The sequence below is a fragment of the Marmota monax genome, unplaced genomic scaffold (assembly GCF_021218885.2).
Source record: "Marmota monax isolate L192 unplaced genomic scaffold, Marmota_monax_Labrador192_F-V1.1 WCK01_AAM20220418_F8-fsc00029, whole genome shotgun sequence".
Lineage (NCBI taxonomy): Eukaryota > Metazoa > Chordata > Mammalia > Rodentia > Sciuridae > Marmota > Marmota monax.
Genome location: NW_026693024.1, coordinates 4,069,617 through 4,092,046, shown reverse-complemented (window position 1 = coordinate 4,092,046; position 22,430 = coordinate 4,069,617). Strand labels below are relative to the sequence as shown.

General features: G+C 38.8%; 1 protein-coding gene across 3 annotated transcripts in view; it reads right to left on the bottom strand.

Moving 5' to 3' along the window:
- Positions 1 to 314: 314 nt before the first annotated feature.
- Ripk1 (receptor interacting serine/threonine kinase 1) overlaps positions 315 to 22,430 on the bottom strand; it is a 35,874-nt gene continuing 13,758 nt past the window's right edge. For all 3 annotated transcript variants that reach the window (XM_046453450.2, XM_058582355.1, XM_058582354.1), the window contains 6 exons: positions 20,950 to 21,099; positions 15,484 to 15,560; positions 9,085 to 9,175; positions 7,760 to 8,323; positions 4,108 to 4,260; positions 315 to 2,295 (listed from right to left, as the gene is read on the bottom strand). In XM_046453450.2, the coding sequence (XP_046309406.1) occupies positions 2,009 to 2,295; positions 4,108 to 4,260; positions 7,760 to 8,323; positions 9,085 to 9,175; positions 15,484 to 15,560; positions 20,950 to 21,099 (1,322 nt within the window). In that variant the 3' untranslated portion in view covers positions 315 to 2,008. The remainder of the gene's footprint in view (positions 2,296 to 4,107; positions 4,261 to 7,759; positions 8,324 to 9,084; positions 9,176 to 15,483; positions 15,561 to 20,949; positions 21,100 to 22,430) is intronic.

Here is a 22,430-nt window from a genome sequence, read left to right as displayed (position 1 = left end):
GCTTGGGCTTTGTATAGAAACTCTTCAGAGGCAAATTTGACTTTCTTCAGGGTGGTGTTTAGAGAGTGGAGAGGGAGGTGGAGGAAAGGCTTCTGAGTCCCAGAGAAAGGACAGCAGTGCTGTAGGCCTGTCACCCAGAGGATGGCCATGCCTGCTTCCTGGGAGCTCCTCTTTCTACCATCAGCTCGCTGTCTCTGCCAGCAGCAGTAGGGTAAAGGGGGACGACACACAGGAAATGCCAACCTGAGGAGCAGAGGTACAGTAGGCAATCCCAAATAGTTTCATTTATACAAACACACATCATTTCAATGGCCTGTATTTCATGAATAAAGTTTTATTTTAAAAAGTCCATTAAAATACCTTCCATTTTTGTCTCTTAACATTGACCATCTAACTTCTTTTCAATTTAAGAGAACTAGAACACCATTGGAATGGAGGTCCAAGGAACCTATTTAGAAACCATACATGCTCCTTCAGCAAAGCCTGGACCCTTCCCCACTCCAATTTTATTTGGGGTCAGCATGACTTAATGCTGGTGGCAGCTAAGTAGTGAGACCTGACATGTGTGGACATACTGAGGCTTACAGCAATACTCTTCTCAAGCAGGGCAATTTTTCCCTTCCAGGGAACACTTGGAAATTCCTAGAGACATTGTCACTGGGGGCAAGATGAGGGAAGGCACAGGATAGCCTCCCTACCCCCAACCAACCAACCAAACAAACAAACAAAAACCCCTACGTGGCTCAATGCCAATAGAGCCAAGTGGAGAATCCCTGTTCTGCATCCTCATTTCAGGGGTGTGTGTCTGCAGAGGCTGGAGGGGATTCAGAATCAGAACCAACAATACTGTTATTGACCCAAGACATCAGAATCTCTCCAGACAGAGTGACCATCACTGCACCCTTCTCTCCCTCTATGTTGGGAGAGCTGAGCACAATGGCATATCTCTGTTTAGCAAAGTGTCAACAACAATGCCCAATGACCTGGGTGGCTTCAAGTTGTGTTCTAGAAGTTCTTTCATTTGCTCCTGGGTTTCATAAGGGCTTTGAAAGGCTGAGTGCTAGATGCATAATGACCAGGCTCTCAAGTTTTTTTTTTTAGCTTCACAGCACAAAGAAAAAAATAAACACATCTCTTTAGTATGCTGGGGTAAACTGAAGTAAGAGCTCAACAGTGATCAGTCCTGAGGCTCTGATCATACCCAGGGGTGAAGAGATCAATATTTCCCACATACCTTTCCCTGTTTGGGGTACACAGGATGGGAAACTGCATAAAGTACTGGAGTGTTAGGAAAGCACATATAAAATAAGAATTTCTGTGGTAGTCACAATTCATAACATTTTCTTGAAACAACTGCCAGGAAAAATCCAATGATTTCCCCCCACTCCTGTATTTTTTTTCCTCATCTTCAGCACTCTTTCCCTTCAGTGAATTTATATTTTAGAACAATGAAGGGGGATTGCACATAATTTCTTAAGAGTCTGTGGTGACAGTATTTGATACTGAAGTTAATAGGTCCTATAATTTTGGGACAAACTATTGGTTGTCATACAAAAAAATCTATTTGCACAGAAATTAGAAATTTAATGCACTTTGGTTATAAGAGGAACCTATGTGCAGAAGAAAGCCCAAAATAAGAAAGCTGAATTTGTTTTTTCCACCAAAACCCCAGGAAATTAAATGACTAGCATAATTTAAGGTTATGACATGGGCTGAAAGAAAATGATATTCTTCAAACATCTCTTCTTTCCCTTTTACACCCAACTAGGCTTTCTCTTTCTCTTTTTTTGTTTTTAATTGGTCTATGGGTATTACGAAGCCTCCTGTCTGCATACTTTCCTGAGAGTGGGATGCTGGCTGAAGATTCTCTTTCCGTTCTTCAGCTCTGAAATGCAGGCAATGACATATCCATGAGGATAGAATCTTGAATGCTTTGGGGCAGCACATCCACCAGTGGCTTATTCACTAAGTGAGGAGTTTGCTTCATGTTGCCCATGCCCCTCCAGGTTTAGTTCTGGCTGACATGGATCAAGGCGTTCAGGAGGTCTATTCTGGAACACTGGTGGAGCGCCTGGGCCAGCTTTCCCACGGTGGCCCCCTTATTGCCTTCCCTCATCAGCCACTTCTGGAGCATCTGGTAAACTTTTTCTTTCAGTCCATCTCGCTCATAATCATGGTCGATTTCATCAATCTGAGACTCAGTGAAGCCCAGCTTACGGGCACAGTTTTTCCAGTGCTTTCCCAGGTTTTCCCTGACAGGGTTCAAATGTTTGGCAGTCAGACTAGAGGTATTATCTACCAAATAGAAAAGAAAGAAGGTGTCAGGCTGTAACCCATTTGAACAATCTAGCTTCCTAGATTGCTGAAAAGCCCCAGCAAAATGAAGAATACCAGCAAGCAGAAAAAGATGGCTTCTTAATCTAGTTACTGACTCACTGGATGAACTCAATATGCACAATGGCCTTGAGTCTGTGTGTGACCCTTCCTCTTGGCAAATACACCTGGACCACAGCCCATAGTGTTGTGAACAAAACCCTTCCCTGGCTATTAGTTTGAGGATTCCAATCAACCATACTCAGTGGCCTATTTATGTCAGATCTTCCTGGATGTGACAGGAAAAAACACATTTTTGTTCCTTTTGAAGATTTTCCACTTACATCTGGCCATAGTTACACTACCCCCACTCCTAACCCTGCTTATGCAATTCACTTTCCTCTTAGTTAACCAGAGACACTAAGACCATTGTTCAGTTACTATGCCCTCCCTATTTCTCAAGGGATGAGGTAGGAGGTATCAATATTCTTCAAGGTTCATTTTTAGACCCTTTCCTACCTTTATTTTCTCCTCTTCCCCAAACTGCTGTCCCCTTTTTTCCTATAGCCATGCCACCTCTCCTTCTACTGATTCTATCCCTTCAGCTCTTCAGAAAAATAATTAATAAAGGAAACAAAATTATAAAACCACCATCACAAACAAACCATATTACTCGATCCTTACCCTATCTCAGTATGCTGAATACAAAGAAAAAGACATCTGATTTTTCCTACTCATCTCCCATTCTTTCCTCAGCCCATGACAATGTAGTTTCTGTTGCTATTACTGGATATTAGCAGTCCAAGAACCTCCCAAAATATCTGCCAAATTTTGTCAGAATCTTTAGGAGAGGAGCCCTGAATTTCATCAGATTCTTAAAGACACCTTCGGTTCCTCAAAAGTTAAGAACATCTATAGGTAGAAGTTCTGCCCCCCTACTTGATTTGTAAATAAAATTTTATTGGAATCCAGTCATGATTATCCATGTACATATCTTCTGAGGTTGCTTTCATACTACCATGAATTAGTAGTATTTGAGTAGTTCCAAGAGAGACCTCAGGTCCAACATAGACTAATGTATTTACTATCTAGTCATTTATAGAAAAACTTCGACAACCCCAAGATTAATCAGAAAGCTGGATTCTTAATCACATCATTTGACCTCTTTTTTTTAAATCAATTTTTTATTTGACCTCTTGACCCCTTTTCCCAGCCTGTGTCTTAAGATTAATGTTATAGGCCTGCAGAATTAAACCCTCTGAGAGACAGCCCTCTTATTTTCATTACAGAGGTGCTGGTGAGGGTACAGTCTTCCACTTTTTACAGAATCCCCTTTGATGGGGACATAATAGAGCAATTTCTCTCAGGTCTAAACAGTAGTACTGATGATGATCAAAGTTTAATGCTTTATAGATCTTCCTATGTACCGGGCAGTATCCAAACTCTTTACACATATTGACTCCCTTAATTTTCATAATAGAGTTATGAATTAGATACTGTGATTATCCCTGCATGAAAAACAAAGAACTTATATGGAGATTACATATGATTTCTTTATAACTTATCAGGAGGAGATATTGAATAACTTTCAGGAAGAATCATCAGAGAAATTTTAAGATTCCATTATATCCCTCTCAACAAGTAAGAAAAATCAAGGTTGCTAGACATTGTTTCTTGGGTTTTTTGTTTTGTGGTGCTAGGTATCAAAACCCAGGGCTTTGCATATGCTAGGCAAGTCCTCTATCACTGAGCTACATCCCCAGCCCAGCACTAAGTCTTTAAAGAGCATCTTACCGAAGATATCTCGGAACTTGGAAAGTGGCTCTTCTTTCACATTTGCACATATGTTTTCTGGTAGTTGTGAATTCACTGCACCAACCTCCATATAATTATAGGCTCCAATCTGTATGCCAGTACTATTGTATATGCAACATTTTGGGGACTCATCTGAAGAGACAGAAACATACAAGTAAATCCATTAAGCAAGAGAAAAAAAATATGGCATGGTAAAGGAACTGGGGTTTACTCCAAATGTGTAATTATCTTATACCATTCCTAACATCTTTTGTCTTTAAAATGTGGCTACACCACCTCACACCCATTAGGAACTCTAAAACCATCACACAAACAAACAGTGTTGGTATAAATGTGGAGAAAATGAAACTCTTGTACATTGTTGGTGGGAATATAAAATGGTACAGTCATGGTGAAAACCAGTATGGAGTTCCCTCAAAAAAACATAAAATAGAATTACCATATGATGCAGTAATTCCTATAGCCTAAAAGAACTGAATGCAGAAATATTTTTACCCCCGTGTTCATAACAACATTATTCATAATAGCTAAAAGGTAAAGCAAACCAAGTGCCTATAAACAAAATGTAGTATATATACCCAATGAATCATATTCAGCCTTAAACAGAAGCAATTTTTTTGAGATGGGCATCTCTTTCTTGCCCAGGCTAGTCTCAAATTCCTGAATGCTGGGATTACAGGCAACATATCACTGCAACTGGCATAATAAGAAAATTCTGATACATGCTGTAACATGCATGAACTTTGAGGACATTTGCTAAATGAAGTAAACCAGTTACAAAAGGACAAACCTATATGACTGTACTTATAAGAGGTACCCAGAGTAATCAAAGTCATAGACAGAAAGTAGTAGGTGGTTGCCAGGGAAGAGAGGGAGAGGGAATGGAGAGTTAGTGTTTAATGGGACGTTTCAGTTTGGAAGGATGAAGACATTCTGGAGATGGGTGGTGGCAACGGCTGTACAACAGTGTGAATGTTCTCAATGCCTCTGAACTGTACACCTAAAAATAATTAAGATGGTCAATTTTATGTTGTAGGTGTTCTACCAGTGTGGGTGCTACCAAGCCAGAAAATGGGGTAGATGAAGGATGACACAAGGATCAACCACATTTCCCAGCAGGATCCCACTACCCAAATATCTGTTAAGGGTTCTCCTCCTATATACAACAAACCCAAACCCCAATTCATGCTGAGTTGAACCTATCAAATGCTAGTACTGTAATTACAGAACATTTAGCAGATCTTTTCAGGAGAGAGGAGGAGGAAAGTAGACAGTTCTAAGAAAAAGGTATATTAAATTTAGCTCTAGGAACCTCAGTACATCTGGTCCTCAATGAGGCAGCCCAGATGGAGTGGATACCACACTTACTTGGTTAAATTTCTCTGATGAAGGCAAAGGAACTAGGCACCATCTCTAATGACAGATGTAAGAAATATGTGATATCTGTAATTTTGGGTGGTCAGTGAAACTGCTAAAACTGGAATCCTCGTAAAGAATCCTTGACTACAATCTCTAAAGGGCCTTCCAACTTTAAAGACCCTGTCTTTTGCAAGTGACGTTTATTAAGGAGATTAATAGTGATGATAACCGCAGCTACCATTTACTGGCCACTCAGTACATTATCAGCATAGCAGTAAATTGCCTTATCTCATTTAATTCTTGTAGCCTACTGTTCTAGTTTATGGTGACACTCTGTTAACTAACAGTGAACCACAGGCTGTTAAACAGACGTTAAGTCAGACAATACCTGACCCAGTGCCAGGATTTTATGCTGCACCTCTTTACTCAGATGCCTGTTTTTGAATCCGTGCTTTCTGCAGGCGTCTAGCCCACATCTGGCCACTGGAAATCCCAGAAAAGTTGCAAAATGAAGAAACTAATGCAATATTAGAAACACAAATTCACTCACATAAATTTGGTATGACACAGATCCCAGTTCATGTCTAATCATGAACTGGGATCTGTGAGAACTTGTAACGTGTAAATCTTCTAATGTCACATTTTCATTTGTAAATGAGGATAATGAATACTGGAGAGGCAAAATGATTTGCCCAGTCATGCAGAGATAATGAATGCCACCAAGGGACTAGTTCTCAGGACTCCTAACTGATTCACGTGAGCTGTCCCTTTCTAACATCACTTAAGGTAGTGCATAAAACAAAAGGAAGGATCCTGGGAGATTTCATCAACATGAAGAACTATTTCCCTTCTGTATTTACAGGTACAGACCTCCTTGTATATATAGCAGGGTGAATTAGAAAACTCACATTTGGTGCAGAGTCAAGTCTATTTGATGATAGCAAAAGCAAGTAGAAGAATTGGTTAAATTTGCAATGAAAAACTCTCCTTGTTCATTTACAAACTTAGTACTTTACAGGATCATCCTTAGGGTCAGAAACAGAAAATTCCACTATTGCTTCTAGTGAAGTTTTGCTTTCCCAACAGAGAGCATCTCAGAATCATGAAGGGGTAAGAGTGCTATATATTCATGGTTGGCAGAACCAGTAACAAAGGAAGAGTGAGAATGGAAAAAGGTTTGGGGTACTAAACTAGTGAGCTTTGGTTATTCATGTACAATGAATAACACTGACACATTATAATGGTTTACGCGCTGCCTTTTAACCACAAGAATTTAAGCTCCATGTGGGAAGTGACTCAGACTTGTTTATTTTTTCACTGTTACATCTCTTCATTCCCTAGAAAACACCTGGCACAAACCGGGGAGTGCTTTGGAAATTATTATGGGATGAAATCTTAAGTGATCAGATGATATGGAGATGTTTCAGTTTCAGTCACAAAGGGAAACAAAAGGACATTTCACTCCCGTAAATTAGGTATGACACAGATCCCAGTTCATGTCTAATCCAACATTTTACGTTCCATAGATAGTATAATAAAACCCATAGAAAAAAAAAAAAAAGAATGTTTTCATAGGAGGTTTCTGGAGAATTTACCCTTTTGAAAGATAATGCAATCTAGGACTCAAGTGTGCTAGACAAGTACTCTACCACTGAACTACATGTCCAGGGCAGAAAGTTCTGTGGTTTTTAAAGCTTCCACTACCGAAGCTAATTTCAGGATTCCTAGAGCACAGTATAGGTAGCATCAATAGATGAAATTCAAGTAGCAAAGGTGGGAGAAATAAGTATTGTTTGGTAATGATACTGGATATTAAATTAAACCACCTCTCTAGAGAATCTGTAACTATTATCAACTAGCTTTGACTTTACCAGAGATATGGAAATTCAAAGAAAATTTCTCATCACAAAAGGTGTAAGACAAGAAATAAAAATTTCTAAGACTTATTTCTTACCTTCAAAAAATAGCAAGCAAGAATATTCCCACCGCATGGAACACTGGAGACTACTAGGTGATTCAAGTTAGAGCAGAAGATGCCTACCAATTACAAGGACCTGTTACCAATATCTGTGGGCAGCTGGGATGAATCCTAGAACAAAACTGAAATATTCCCAGAACAAGGAGTCTGATGGAGACCATTCCACAGTGGCAAGTACAACTTCTCTCTGTCCCCATCCATAACTTAGAATCTATGGCACAGGTAATGGCTGCTTTATTTTCAAAAACATTTTAGAAAAAAAGATAAGATTATGATTCTTAAAGGTCAGTTTACCTGTTGATGGAAAGGAGTAGAGTGGAATGGTGGGTGTGCTTGCTGGTAGGTTGGTTTCAGGCACTGGAGTTTTATACAGATTAGACATGTGGCTGGAATTCAACCCATACCAAAATCCTGTACTTGCTGTCACTGGATCCAGTGGTCTTATCCCAAACCCAGGTACATTGTATAAGTCAGTGTTCCAATATGGTCCCTGAGGTTGGCTGGTTAGCCCTGTCGGTTGGTTTACTGCACTGCTATGACTGGCTGCATTGGGATAAGCAAGACCTTTTCCACTGGTGTTCTGAACATTCTCATAAGGGTTCTGATGTGCGAAGGGGTCATGAGAGACCCTTCGTTTCCTCTCCTCCTCTCTGTTGTAAGCCACATTCTGTCTGGGCTGCTGTTTTGTCTGCTTGTCCATGCGGTTGCCAAAAGCATGATAGCTTGCTTCCTCCTGGAGTTTAAGCTGCAAGATGGGCTCACTGTCTTCTTGTGGGTTCTCCAGGGAGGGAGAAAACCAGGACTCCTCCACAGGGCCAATCTGGAGTCCCTGGGAACTGTGCAGCGAACCAGGCTGTTCTATAGAGGAGAAGAAATGATCAATGTGGGTTTCATGAAACACCAAAAAGTAAAATAAAACCTGAGTACCATCATGAATCTGTCCCTCAGTAACTGAATGAAAACAAGGAAAAGTTAAAAGCATTTAGTAGATGGTCTTTTTTCTACAAGTACAGATGATCAGTAGGAGCTTCTCACTAGCAGCCAAGAGAACATGAGGGAAATTAGGAAATTAAAACAAACAACAGAAAAGTGAGTGTTACAGAGATGACTGTCTTCCTTGGAATGAAGGATGACTAAGTCTTTCTAAGAAACTTTGGCTGGAGCAGAGAAGGTGGTGGTCACCTTGGAGCAATTCAGGGTGGAAATAAGAATAGCTACAGCCTTGTCCTACATGCTTCCCATGAATTCTTTCATTTAAAAGCCCTATGGAATCAGGAACAATTAAATTATGACTTTTATGGATGAGGTTTATAATTAAGTCATTTGTCCCAGAGCAGATGGAAGTGGCTTCCCTTTGGGCATAATGAAAAAGCATCCACCTGTGCTCCCGATCAACCTCTTCTAGGAGTCCCACATTTTGGTGAGCATACTGTTACTTAATATTTCAAAGATCCGTAACTGGGACTCCCAAATATATTATAAATGCCTTCGAGGCAGGTGTCCAAGTTTATAGCTTTTTCTGTGTCCCATGGGTTTCTAAGTAATATTTTAGAGAGAAGAAGGAACAAATGAGGAAAGAAATAAGTGAATAAATAGATTCCCACCAGAGGGTAAGTTACCTGAATTTGACCTGCTTGGAGGTTCTGCCACACAATCAAGTTGGAGAGACTGCAATCTCTGCAAAACTGCATTTTTCATTGGATATTCTTTCTATAATTAAGAGGATAAATAAGTAAACAGCAGAAGAGACTAAGTACCAGAAAAATACTATGAGAAGAAGATATTCATATAAATTCATAGAAATTTCATACAAATCTTAAAGTAGTAAATGTTTAAAAAGAAAATATTTTTTTCCAAATACCCAAAATGATCCTACAAAAGAACAAAGTTAGAGGTCTTCCATTTCCTGATTTCAAATTTTATTACAAAGCTATAATAATCAAAAAAACAGTGTGACAATGGCATAAAGCCATAGACTAATGGAAGAGAATAGAGAGTCTAGAAATAAACCCTCCCATATATGCACAACTGATTTTTGATAAGTGTTTTTAAAATGGATTAGAGACTAAACTTAAGTGCTAAAACTCTTAGGAAAAAAAATAGATAATTTCATGACATTGCTGGGCATGGTGGCAAAAGCCTGTAATCCCAGGGACTCAGAAGGCTGAGGCAGGAGGACTGCAAGTTGAAGCTAACCTTAGCAATTTAGTGAAAGCTTGTCTCAAAATAAAAATATAAAAAAGGCTGGGGATGTAGCAGTGGTAGAGTGCCCTGTATTCAATCTCAAGTATGAAAAACAACAACAAGAACAGGCTGGGATGTAGCTCAGTGGTAAAGTGCTTGCCTCACATGTATGAAGCCTTGGGTTCAATTCCCAGCTCCAAAAACAAAAAACAACAACCACCACCTTCCTAGAAAGCTTCATGACATTGTTCTTGACAATCATTTCTTTTTATTTATTTATTTGTTGTAGTTGGACACAATATCTTTATTTATTTTTATGTGGTGCTAAGGATCGAACCCAGGGCCTCGCATGTGCTAGGTGACCACTCTACCACTGAGCCACAACCCCAACCCTTAACAATGATTTCTTGAACATGACATTAAAAGTACAAGCAACAAAAATAAATACAGATAAATCTGACTATGTCAGAATTAAAACCTGTGTATCATTTTATCCAGACAGTGAAAGAACAACCCATAGAATGGGAAAAATATTTGCAAATCATATATATTCCATAAGAGATGAACAGAGAGAATATATAAAGAATTTTTACAGCTCAACAATAAACACACAATTGGACAAAAGACTTGAAGAAATATTTCCCCAGAGAAGATGTACATATGACTAATAAGTATATGAATAATGCTCAACATTAGTAATCCTTAGAGAAATGTAAATCAAAACCACAATGAGATACTACTTTATATTTGTTAGAATTGCTGAAATGAAACAAAAAGTAACAAGTGTGGAACCCTTGTGCATTGCTGGTATGGAATCTAATATGGTGCAGCTACTTGAAAAATTGAAGGTTCTTACAGAGTTAAACACAAAATTTGCATATTGTCTATCAATGCCATGCTTAGGGATATATGTCAAAGAATGGAAAGTAGGAACTCAGACACTGTACACTAATGTTCACAGCAGCATTATTTATAATAGCTAAAAGCTGGACATAACCCAAACATCCAACAACAGACGTAGGGATAAACAATATGTGTTATGTTTCCATATGATGGAACACTATTCAGCCAAAAAAGGAATAAAATTCTGATACATGCTACAAAATGAATGTACCTTAAAAATGTTCTATACTATGTGAAATAAGCCAGACGCAAATGGAAAATATTGTGTAACTTTATTTCTACATCTACCTAGAATAGGCAAATTCAGAGGCAGAAAATAAAGATTACCAGGGGCTAGGAGACAAAGAAAAGGAAGCTATTATTTAGTAAACAGAGTTTGTGTTTGGGATGATTGATAGTTCTAGAAATGGACAATGAGGATGGTTGCACAACATCGTGAATGTACCTAATACTACTAAATTGTACACTTAAAAAAAGGCTAAAACAGTATATTTTGTGTTGTATATTTTACCCTAATAAAAACATTTTTCTTATGAAAGAAATAATACTTATAGAAAATATGAAAAATGTGGGAATAAGGACTTTTTTTAGATTGCTTATATTTTTAATCATGAATAAATATTATATTTTATCAACTGATTTTTTCTGCACTTATTGAAAAGTTTTTTTTTTCTCCCTGAAAAAGATAATGTAATGAGTTATGACAGACTTTCCAAAACTAACTTTATATCTTGGAATAAATCCAGTTTATTTTTTGTCTATTGATAGATTCGGGTTGTTAGTATTTTGTTTTGGATTTTTATCTTTTTTTTTGATATCAGGGACTGAACTGAACTCTAAAACACTGAGCAACATCCCCAGCCCTTTTGGTGTTTTATTTAGAGACAGAGTCTCACTGAGTTGCTTACTGCCTCACTAAATTGCTGAGGCTAGCTTTGAATTTGAGATTCTCCCGTCTCAGCTTCCCAAGCCACTGGAATTATAGGCGTGTACCACTATGCCCAGCAGGATTTTTGCATTTATACTGTTAAATTAAATTGGCCTGTAATATTCCTTTCTTTTTAATTTTTTTTAGTTGTTGATGGGCCTTTATTCATTTATTTATATGGGGTGCTGAGAATTATATCCAGTGCCTCACACATGGGAGGCAAGCACTATACCACTGAGCCACAACCCAGCCCATAATTTTCCTTTCTTATACCTTCTTTTCCAGGTTTGGGAATCAAAGTTATACTAAAACAAAATAAATTATGTTAGCATACAACTCTCTTGGAAGAGTATTTTCAGCTCCATTATCTGGAAAAACCTGTATATAACTGATGTATTTGATAGAACACACTGACAAAGCAATTTGTGAGATATTCTCTATAGAAAAATTTTTCATTACTGTTTCAATATCCTTTAATGGTTATAGGAATAATTTAGGTTTTTATCTCCATATGAATCATTTAAGTCAGTTTTTAAATATTTTCCCCTAGAAATTTGTATAGTTTACCTAAATTTTAAGATAATTAGCAAAAACTTCTTCACAATATATATATATACACATGTAGAGAGAAATATGTGTACATATATTTTTTTTATTTGAGAAATCTTTTATTAAAATATGTCCCAAAGTCAACAGTTTAAAATCAGGCAATCACAACTAAAGATAAAATTTCAGGTCAACTTGCCTTTCAAAATAAAATCAAATCTTTGCCACTGAATTGCCCAGGAGGTTTTCCTTGTACAGAAACAGTTAATACTACTTTATAAAATGCATACAAAAATATAGTATAAAAGATATCTTAGGTGATGGCAAGCTCACGGACTTGAACAACACAGAATAATACCCAGCTGTAGCTTATAAAACACAAGCTATTCATCTGAAACATCAATAACCTATTCCGAATCTGTCCTCCCAAGACAATTCCAGAAGTATTTTGGCTCCCAAAAATCTGGCTCCAGAAAGTAGAGTGCTAATTCCAAAAGTTCCCCTGGGGTTGTGAGGCCTGGAAGCACATTTAGAAATAAACTACTGTGGGCAACAGATTTAGAAGTAACAGCTGGTTTTACAGAGCCACAGACGGTGCTTTCCTTTCCTGCTCTTCCACTTCCAAACCCAGAGCCAGAAGGCAACAGAGGATCTGACCCTTCTTTCAGGATAGGATTAGGGGTTCCTGTGCTTGCCCACATAACACCTGCTGGTTTGGGTGACTTTCCCAGATTGGAGGCTGCACCTGGATTCTACTAGGAGCTACATACAGAATCCAACTGGGGCAAAATCCATCATGGGTGGCTAAACAGAGCTCCTGTGGTGCTTTTAAGACCCTGAAGCACTGGATGAGTCTCAGTGGCTCTCCCCAGAACCTCAGTAAGGCCAAGATCTGGGAAAGGGGTCTTGACTCACGTTAGACTGGCAGAGAATGAGGCTAGTGGTTATAGAGCCAGCAAGCTCCTTGCAGTTGCATGAGGAGGACAGGTTTGCAGGGTTCCAGTAGAACTTTGAACAGAGTCAAAGATTGAGATGAGAGGCAGATAGGAAGAGGAAGAGTTACACAGTGCTTCCTTCTGAGGTGCCTTATACCTGCCTTGAGAAAAAATCCAAAGACAGGCCTCAAATGCCCCTTGGAAAACACCTGGACACAGAACAAGTTCATGAGCCAGGATTCCAAGCCTTCCCTAAACCCCAAACCAGGATCCATTTTCCTGTTTCTTGGGGAAATATTTCTCATCTTGGGAAGGAGCACTGTAGAGCCCACTGCATAACAAAGGCAGAATGAGCCAAAAAAAAAAAAAAAAAAAAAAAAAAAAAAAGGCCCTTGTAGGGACATAACTGTTCCTCCCTTGGAGGAGAGGGCCAAAAGGACTCTAAGATAAATAATCTAACAGGCCAAGCTCTTTAAGTGCTCTCAAGGTCTGGACATTCACAGTGGGGTGGGTGTCACCTAACATCATAATGTACTCTAAAGGTTTGCACTCCTCAGGTCACGGGTCTGACAGTGAGGTAATGGTCTGTGTTGTTCAAGTCTGTGAGCTTGCCATTACCTAAGATATCTTGGGTGTCTCCCAGAAAAAGGAGCTTCAGGGAGAGCATCCAGGCCCAGCTATCTTTACATCACCCCCAGAGACACCAATGGGAGCATCCTTTCCTAGCCGAAGTTTCCTGCAGAATGTGATTTTTTTTTTTTAGTTTTCGGTGGGCACAACATCTTTGTTTGTATGTGGTGCTGAGGATCGAACCCGGGCCGCATGCATGCCAGGCGAGCACGCTACGGCTTGAGCCACATCCCCAGCCCCCAGAGAGTGAGATTTCAAGCAGGCTGGAGTCCCCACACCCTCATCCACCACCTGTTACATAGGATCTGTCAGCCTTTTCTTCAGAGCTAGTGAGCTAAGCAGACCCCAAGCCTCCTCAGTCAGCTGTCTGCTAAGATGCCAAAGGCACCAGAGAGGACACAGCACTCCCAAGAGTCAGGAAAGAGGGAGAGGTGGGTTTCAAAGTTTCCAAGAATGTAAGCCCTTAACTGTGTGTGCACTGGCTGCAATGCATTTTGGGATCTACTGTTCAGACAGCACCACTATAACCAAAATGGGCAAATTACTAAGGGGGAAAGTGAGGAAAAAAATAAACTGTCTTTCTAAGACAGAAGAGTCAGGCTTTTTGGTCAGTTAGTAGCCCACTGAGGAACGTGATTCTTTTCTGCAATTGCTGCTGCCAGCACGGGAGCTGCATTTTTTCTGTATCCATCCTCTTTTTACCGCCCCCCCCCCCCCCCCCAAACAGGGCTTGCAAGTATTCCCAGGCTTTGCTCAGAATCACTACTCTGGGGGCCTCAGAGCAGCTGGCCAGGGTGGGTACCTGGGCCCTCAGGGTTAAGAACCATGAGCAGAGGTCATTCTGTCTTTTGCACTCCAAGAAATTATGGTTCTTCCTCTTGGTTACATCCTCAGTATCAGAACTGACAGGTTAGGGGTGGCAGGACTGAGGAGTCTCACTTTCCATAGGTGAGGGGTTCACAATATCTTCACTGTCCTCATCTTCTTTCTCCTCCAGGGCTTCTCTCTCCAGAGTTTCTACTTGGAGTCCCCTCTCTGGAGCCTCTTCTTGGGAGCATTTTGAAATCTTCCTGATGGTTGAGGTAATGCTTTTTTGCCTTAATGTTTATCTTTACTGATGTCCCTTTGATGCTTCTTGCTTTGCACTGGATACATCTCTTTTACACTGTAGGGAATCCCTCAAAAGGTGGGCAATTATGCCTGATTTTTTTTTTTTTTTTAAATTCTGAAATCTCTATTTGCTTGCCTGGTTTATTTTTTGAAGTCTCCTTTTCATGACTTTGGGTGTATGACAGTAATTTGATTTATGAGTGTAAAAGTGAGGAAGGTCTCTATTCCTCTTAGTTGGTTAGCTGATAACTGGGCTTTGGTGTACCTCTCTGACCCTGGACACCAAAACGATGGCTTCAGCCTTAGATGCCACTGTCCTCTGTTACTAAGTACAAGGAAGCACAGGGAGGAGCCAACTCTTCTAGATAGTGTAAATGTGGTTCCCAAATGACTCCTTATCAGTGTCCATCTGCACCTCTAGTACTTCTTCCTCAGCAATGCTTTAGGTTATTATTTTCCCCCTCTTCCAAATCTTACCATATAAAATCCTGCTGTCTTTGTTTTATAAGAATTCCTCAAAATGGCTGATCCATGTATTTTCCAGTGACATTGTGATTTTGTTTTCATATTGCTATAAGTATTTTCTCTCGTTTAATGAGTATAATGGAGGAATGAGTCCACTTTGCCAACATAATGATATTTGCATTACAAGTGCTAATTTGTTTTGTGTTCACCAAGCTAGTTTACCTCAAATCTCAGTACCAATTTACACTGCTTTGGTTTTCATGACTGAGAATATATACATTGACGTGAATATTTTGAGCATCTGCTATATTACCTACCTTTAAACTCTCCACATCCTCTTCTACATTTTCTTCAAACTGACTTACATAAAAAGGCCTAAATTTTTCTTCAACGCCTATATGAAAAAAATAGTCCTTTAAATTTCTTAATTTTCTAAAATAAAATTAAAATATTAGCAATCTATCGTCTTTGAATTTCTTACCTCAATCTGTGGACAAAGCAGTAAGATAAAAATTTAAACTCCAAATCACTGACTCTGATGAAGAGACTAACAAGAATACATACCAGCAGACAGGAGAAGGGTTAGAAAACACTAGAAACCAAGAGCTTCTGTCTCACAGAGTACACTTGCTCTGGCTGCAGCAAAAGCCCTAATGGTGTGAGTTAATCACCAAGTGGACAAGGATGAGTGAACTCTGTTTCCATCTCTCTAGCATCAGATTTATGACAGGACGGGATACTCAGAATAAGGATTGGGAATAAAGGATTAGATATTAGATATTATGTATCAAATAAATATATGAATCATTTGGAAGATATTATGTATCAAATAAAGGTATGGATCCTTTGGAAGGAGGAGAAAGGAAGGCAGTTTGACTAGGGACCTCATGGCTGAGAAAACACATACATGGTAATGAGTTCACTGGATTTTCTCTTTGCTCATAAACAACAGTTGGATCTGAAAGACTAGCAACCAAGAAACATCAACAAGCACACAGACAATAACAGCAGCAGCAGCAGCAGCAGCAACAACAGCCTAATCTTTCTCAACATAGCATTAAGCAAGGGGTAGCCTAGTAATAGAAAATGTTTGATCAATTTAATCAATAATCACTTTGTTGAAGCTAATGACCCCAGAAAAAAAATTATAATTCCACCTCCACCCACATAAGCCAAGGTCAAGTAGAAAGCCTAGACTTGCAACCTTGTGGGATAGTGACAAGGCACCCCAGTACTCCCACCAGGGTGAGGTTAGAGAAAGTCAAATAGGAAGATAGGATTGTGCTGCCTGTTAGCTGACAATGAGCCCTTCTATTCTCTTGGTGTCCAGACACCACAAGGGTAACCTGGACTTGTACCACACAGGGCCTAACAAGATGCCTCTTCTCCACCTTGTTGGGTAAGTATCAGAGGAAGCCTGTCAAAGACCTGGGACTTCCACTGTTGTCCAGTGGTGATGATGCACTTCAACTGCAGTGGTTGTGGAGACCATGTAGACTCTGCCACAACACTAGGCAATGACCAACAGTGTAAAGAAGACCCTGCTTTGGGTGTCAATGGGGTCTGAGCAGAGAACTTGGACTTCTACCTCTACCTGGTATCAGCAAGGTGGCAACCACTATTCCCTTTCCAAAGCAAAGTCAGAAAAAATCAGCTAAAACAGAAGGCTTAAAGAATATGTATAATCTTATAATATAGTAAAATATATACGCTTCTGGGAAATCATACATTACACTAAGAACCAGAAAAATTCCAAACTAGAGTAAGAAAATGCAATAGATTCCAACATAGAGATGTTGGTACAACTGGTAAAGATTTTTAAAACATCCATGATAAAAATAGTTCTTCATTGAGGAATTCAAGAACCTGCTTGAAACAAATGGAATAATAGAAAGTCTCAGCAAAGAAATACAGGATGGGGTTGAGGGTACAGCACATGCTTAGCGTATTAAAGACTCTGGGTTCAGTTCCCAACATGTATTCACGTGCGAAAGCACGAGTGCGCGTGCGCGCGCACACACACACACACTCTCACACACACAGCAAAATAAAAAGCTCCTAGATGGACTTAAAAGCAAAATGGAGATGACAGAGAAAAAGCAGTTAACTGGAAGATGAAATGACAGAACTATCCAATCTGAACAAGGGAGAAGAAATTAATTGAGAGGAAAAAAAATGTAGAGCCTCAGGGACCTGCAGCGCCATAACAAAAGATTTAGTTTCTATGTTATCAGAGTTCAAGAAACACAGTAGAAAATACAGTTGAAAAAAGCACTCAAAGAAATAATGGCTGAAAGATTCCCACTTATGTCTAGGTATAAACATACAATTTCAAGAAGCGAAGCAAAACCGAAGCTGAAAAAACCCAAGTTAATCCACACCAGGAAAAATGTAGCTAAACTTGTGGAAAATAAAGACAAAGACAAAATCTTGAAAGCAGCCAGAGAAAAATAAATACAATGGAAAATAATACCTATAAGGAAAAATACTTCACACAATTAGAATAACATGATTTTCAATTGAAACCATGGAGGCTACAATATTTTTCAAATGTGAAAAGAAAAGAACTGTCAACCCAGATTCCTACACCCAGCAAAAATATCCATCAGAAATCATAGGAAGATTCAGACCTTCTCAGAGGAAGAGGAAGAGAATTTATTATCCTATGAGAATAACTTGAGGAAGTTCTCCAAACAGACAGCAACTGATAAAAGATGACACGTTGAAAAACCAGGAAATACACACATAGTATACTAAAAAGTAAAGAATTGGTCTTTTCTCTGATTTGGTTCCTGACAGGCAGTTCCTAAAATACTTGGAATCTCCTAAAGTAATAAGGAGGATGGGTGAGCAATGGAGTTGGATAGATAACTTCAGAACAGGTCCTGGTCGGCAGAAAGATTAAGCCATGATTAGAGGTGGAACTTTTGGCACCACATTTGAACTGCAAGAAGAGGAGAGGAATGAGATTAAGTTCAATCACTAATGACCAATGATTTAATCTATCATGCCTACATAATAGAAGTTCTGTGAGAACCATAAATGATGGGGTCCAAAGAGTTTCTGGGTTGATGAACATACAGAAGAGCTGGAAGGGTGTGTGTGCCTGAGGACAGTAATGAAGCCCCATGTGTGTGCGCACGCACGCACACACACACACACACACACACACTCTGACATATCTTGGTTTATGTACCTCTTCTATTTGGGTGTTTCTGAGTTTAATACATAGTAAAAATAAGAATTTTCCTAGGTTCTGTAAGACTTTCTAATGAATTATCATACCTAGGTAGAAATCATGGGAACACCTGAATTTGTAGTCATCTGAGCAAAAGTGTGGATAGCCTGGGTACCCTATTTGTAGCTGGTATGTGAAGTGAAGAGTCATATGGAATTAAGCCTTTAAACATGTGGAGTCTGATGACAGCTATGCGTAGTCAGTGTCAGAAATGAGTTGAATTTTAGGACACTCAGTTGGTGACACATTTGGTATCAGAAAAAGAACACCACAACACAATAATCAAAACAATGGGTAAATACAATAAACTTTCCTTCTCTTCGTGAATTTTCTAAATCATGACAATTAAAGCAAAATGATAGCACCATCTACTGTTGGGTTCTAAACCTATGTAAGGGAAATATTCAAGATTATATACAGGAGAAAGTAAAGGGAAGTAAGGGACATTAAGATTCTTACACTACATTCAAACTGGTAAAGTGACACCGTTAGTAGACTGATATATTATATATAGGTAATGTAATAACTGGCGTATCCATTTAAAAAACCACACATAGAAATACAATAAAAACACTGTAGATGAATCAAAGTGGAATTTTAAAATGTGTTCAAACACTCCCAAGAAGGCAGGAAAGATGATGTAGTTTAGATCTTCATGTCCCTGAAAGATCCGTTTTTTATAGGCACAGTCCTTGAACTGTGGTGCTGTTGGGGGAGATGTGAAGCCTTCAGAAAGGGAGGTCTAGTGGAAGCAAGTTAGGTCACTGAGGGCATATCCTTCAAGGGAATGTCAGAACCTGGCTCCTCCTGCTCCACTCTCTTACGAATCCCAGCTATGAGGTGAACAGTTTTATTACCTGTGTTACCTGCCAAGATTGTGCTGCCTTGTCACAGGCCCAAAAACAAAGGGGACAACCAACCGCAAACTGAAAACCTGTAAAACTGTGAGCCAAAATAAACCCTTTCCTTTTATAAGATGATTGTCTCAGATATTTTATTATGGTAATGGAAAGTTGACTGACATGAAAAACAGGAATGAAAAACATTAAGAACAAATGGATGACAAAATGAAATGGCAGATTAGAGCCCTAACACACCACTCATTACATCAAATGTGAATGGTCTAAGTACATCAATTAAAAGAAGACACTTAAAAAACATGACCCAACTATAATTTGTCAGAAGAAACTCACTTGACATATAATGACAAAGGCATCTTAAAGTGAAAAGTTGGAAAAGATGTATTTATCAAAGGGAAAGCAGAATGGCTCTATTAATCTTTAATAAAGTAGACTTCAGAGCAAACAAAATTAACAAAGACATAAAGAGGGACATTTATAAAATGATAAAAATATCAACCCTCTAAGAAGACAGCAATTGAAATGCAATTTATAAAAAGCAAAGAAGGGCAGAACTAAACATAGAAATAGACAAGTTCACAATTACAGTTGGAAATTTAAATACCCCTATTAATATTCAAAGAACAAGTAGAGAGAAAATCATCAAAGACCAAGAACACAACACCATCGACCAACAGGATTTAATTTAATTTAAAGACCATTCTACTCAAGTAGTCTCCTCAAGTGCTCAGAGAACATGTACTAAGACAGACCACAGCCTGACTCACAGAACAAATCTGAACAAATTTGAGAGTACTAAAACACACAGAATATGTTCTCTGACCACAATGGAGTCAAGCCAGAAATCAGTAACAGGGAGATGACAAGAAAATCTCCAAACTCAAGAGACTAAACAACTCACATCTAAATAACACATGGGTCAAAGAGAAAGTCTCAAGATCAATGAAAAAAAAGATATGTGAAGTTGAATGAAAATGAAAATACATGTCAAAAATTCTGGGGCACAACTAAAACCAGGCTGAGAGGGAAATTTATAGCAATAAATATACACATTAGAAAAGAGAAAATGGTCTCAAATCAATAATCTCAAGAACTTGCAAAATAAATACAAACTGAGCATAAGGAAGGAAATAATAAAGAATAGAAACCAATGAATTAGAAAACAGAAAAACAATAAATTAATGAAGCCAAAACTAAATCTTTATAAAGATTAATAAAATTGATAAAAATCTAGCAGAAATGAAAAAAAGAAGACATGAATTACTAATATCTGGAATGAGATAGGAGTTATCACTAGATTCTGCAGGCATCAAATATATGAAAGATACTAAAATCAACTTTATACATAAACTTAATAACTTAGATGAAGTGAACCACTTGCTCAAAAAATATAAACTACCACAACTGCCCTAATATGACACAGATCTTTTGAACAGTCTTTAAAGAAAACTGACTTCATAGTTTAAAAACTAAGCCCCCACCCCAAACACAAACAAAAATCTCCAGGTCCAGAAAGTTTTATGGGAGAATTCTACCAAACTTTTCAAGAATATACATTCTAGGAAGTCAGCTTAAAACTACAAGTGTTACTTGGTTTTCTGAGGACTCAAACCATATTCCTTATATTATCTTAGGAAAATCAATGTGGGGAATGTATCCTGCATAGTCACAAAAGATGCTCTTACTAGGAAATGTTGGTCGAACTTCTGGGTTCGTCTCCCAGCAAAGCTCCATGAGGCTGATGATCTCCTTTGGGCAGTGCTCAATGATGTCTTCCACATTTGGCCTGTTCCCAGATTTTATGCATATTAAAAGTTGCTCTGCACAGATAGCATCTATAAGACAAAGAGGATCTTTGCTTAAGACTTTTGGGTCCTGCTTTCAGGCACTAAGATGACAGAACTTGGATAATAACACAAATTTGTCTCTATCTAGAAAACTTTTAGCATAGCAGCCTTGTTCTGTAGAGGTGGAATGACCTTGTGACAAGCAGACATATTCCATCATAGAGATGATCAAACAACAATTTAGTTTCTGAAGATAAAGGACAAAATTCAAAACAAAGGCTGCTTTCTGGAAAAACAAATGGATTTTATGTGTAAAGCCAACGACAGTTCCCAGATTTTAATACAAATGCAAACACAGGAGAGCCCTCACCTTTAGAAAGCTCGTTTAATGACAGTGACTTAAAATATAGAGTGAAAGTTGATATAGAAGTACAAGGGGCTCTGGTAACACAATCATGACTAGAACAGAAAGTCTGGCGTTTTGCTAAGTCCAGAAAAATAAGCAGGAGTTATCCAGGTAAATGGGGAAGGAGGGCCCATTTATGGAGGATGATTCCAGGCCAGAGTAGGAGAATGAAGAGACTAGGGGTAGGGGGGTAGTTAACAAAAATCATGATGCAGCCCAGAAATTACTAGTTTGGTAAAACTGGGCATACTGACAAAGGAGGGAGAGACAAAGGTCAGATTACAAAGGGCCTCATATTCCATACTGAGGAATCTGAGCTTAATCCTAAAGGCCATGAAAAATTTTGGAAGGATTTTAAATAGGGGAATGAAATGGTTGTGTTTGCCTTTTAAGAGGACTATTTTGACTGCCATGTGAATGGTAGACAGCACAGGAGCCTTTGGCAGAAAAACAAAGGGTCTGAACTAGACAGAAGCTAGTAGTGACAGAAAGAATGGATTAAAGATGTATCTTGACTTGTGTGTGTATGTGCGTGTGTATATATGTGTATAAACCATACACATACCCCTCAAATTTATAGCTTTTGAGATCTTCCTGGATGTGGGAGACAAGGGGCAAGGCTGAGTCTGAGATGACTCTAAGGTAGCTGGTGACCTCCTCAACAGACAAATAATGAAGACATTTTCTGAGTATACAAAGAGGACCCAAGCTAGAGTGAGCTAAAGGAACTTACAAACTGTAGATCTGTTTATGAGAATGTGCTTTGGAGATCCCTCTGATGTATGTAATGGATCTAACAGGCAGGTGGATATCCAGGCAAGGGCCAGAGATAGACATTTCAGAGGCATCAGCAAAGAAACAATATTAAACCACAGAAGCTGATAATCATCCAGAAAGAATATATAGGAAAATGTCCATTAGTTTATATACTTCAACTGGAAGAATGACCACTTACGTATCTGTTCTTTTGCAT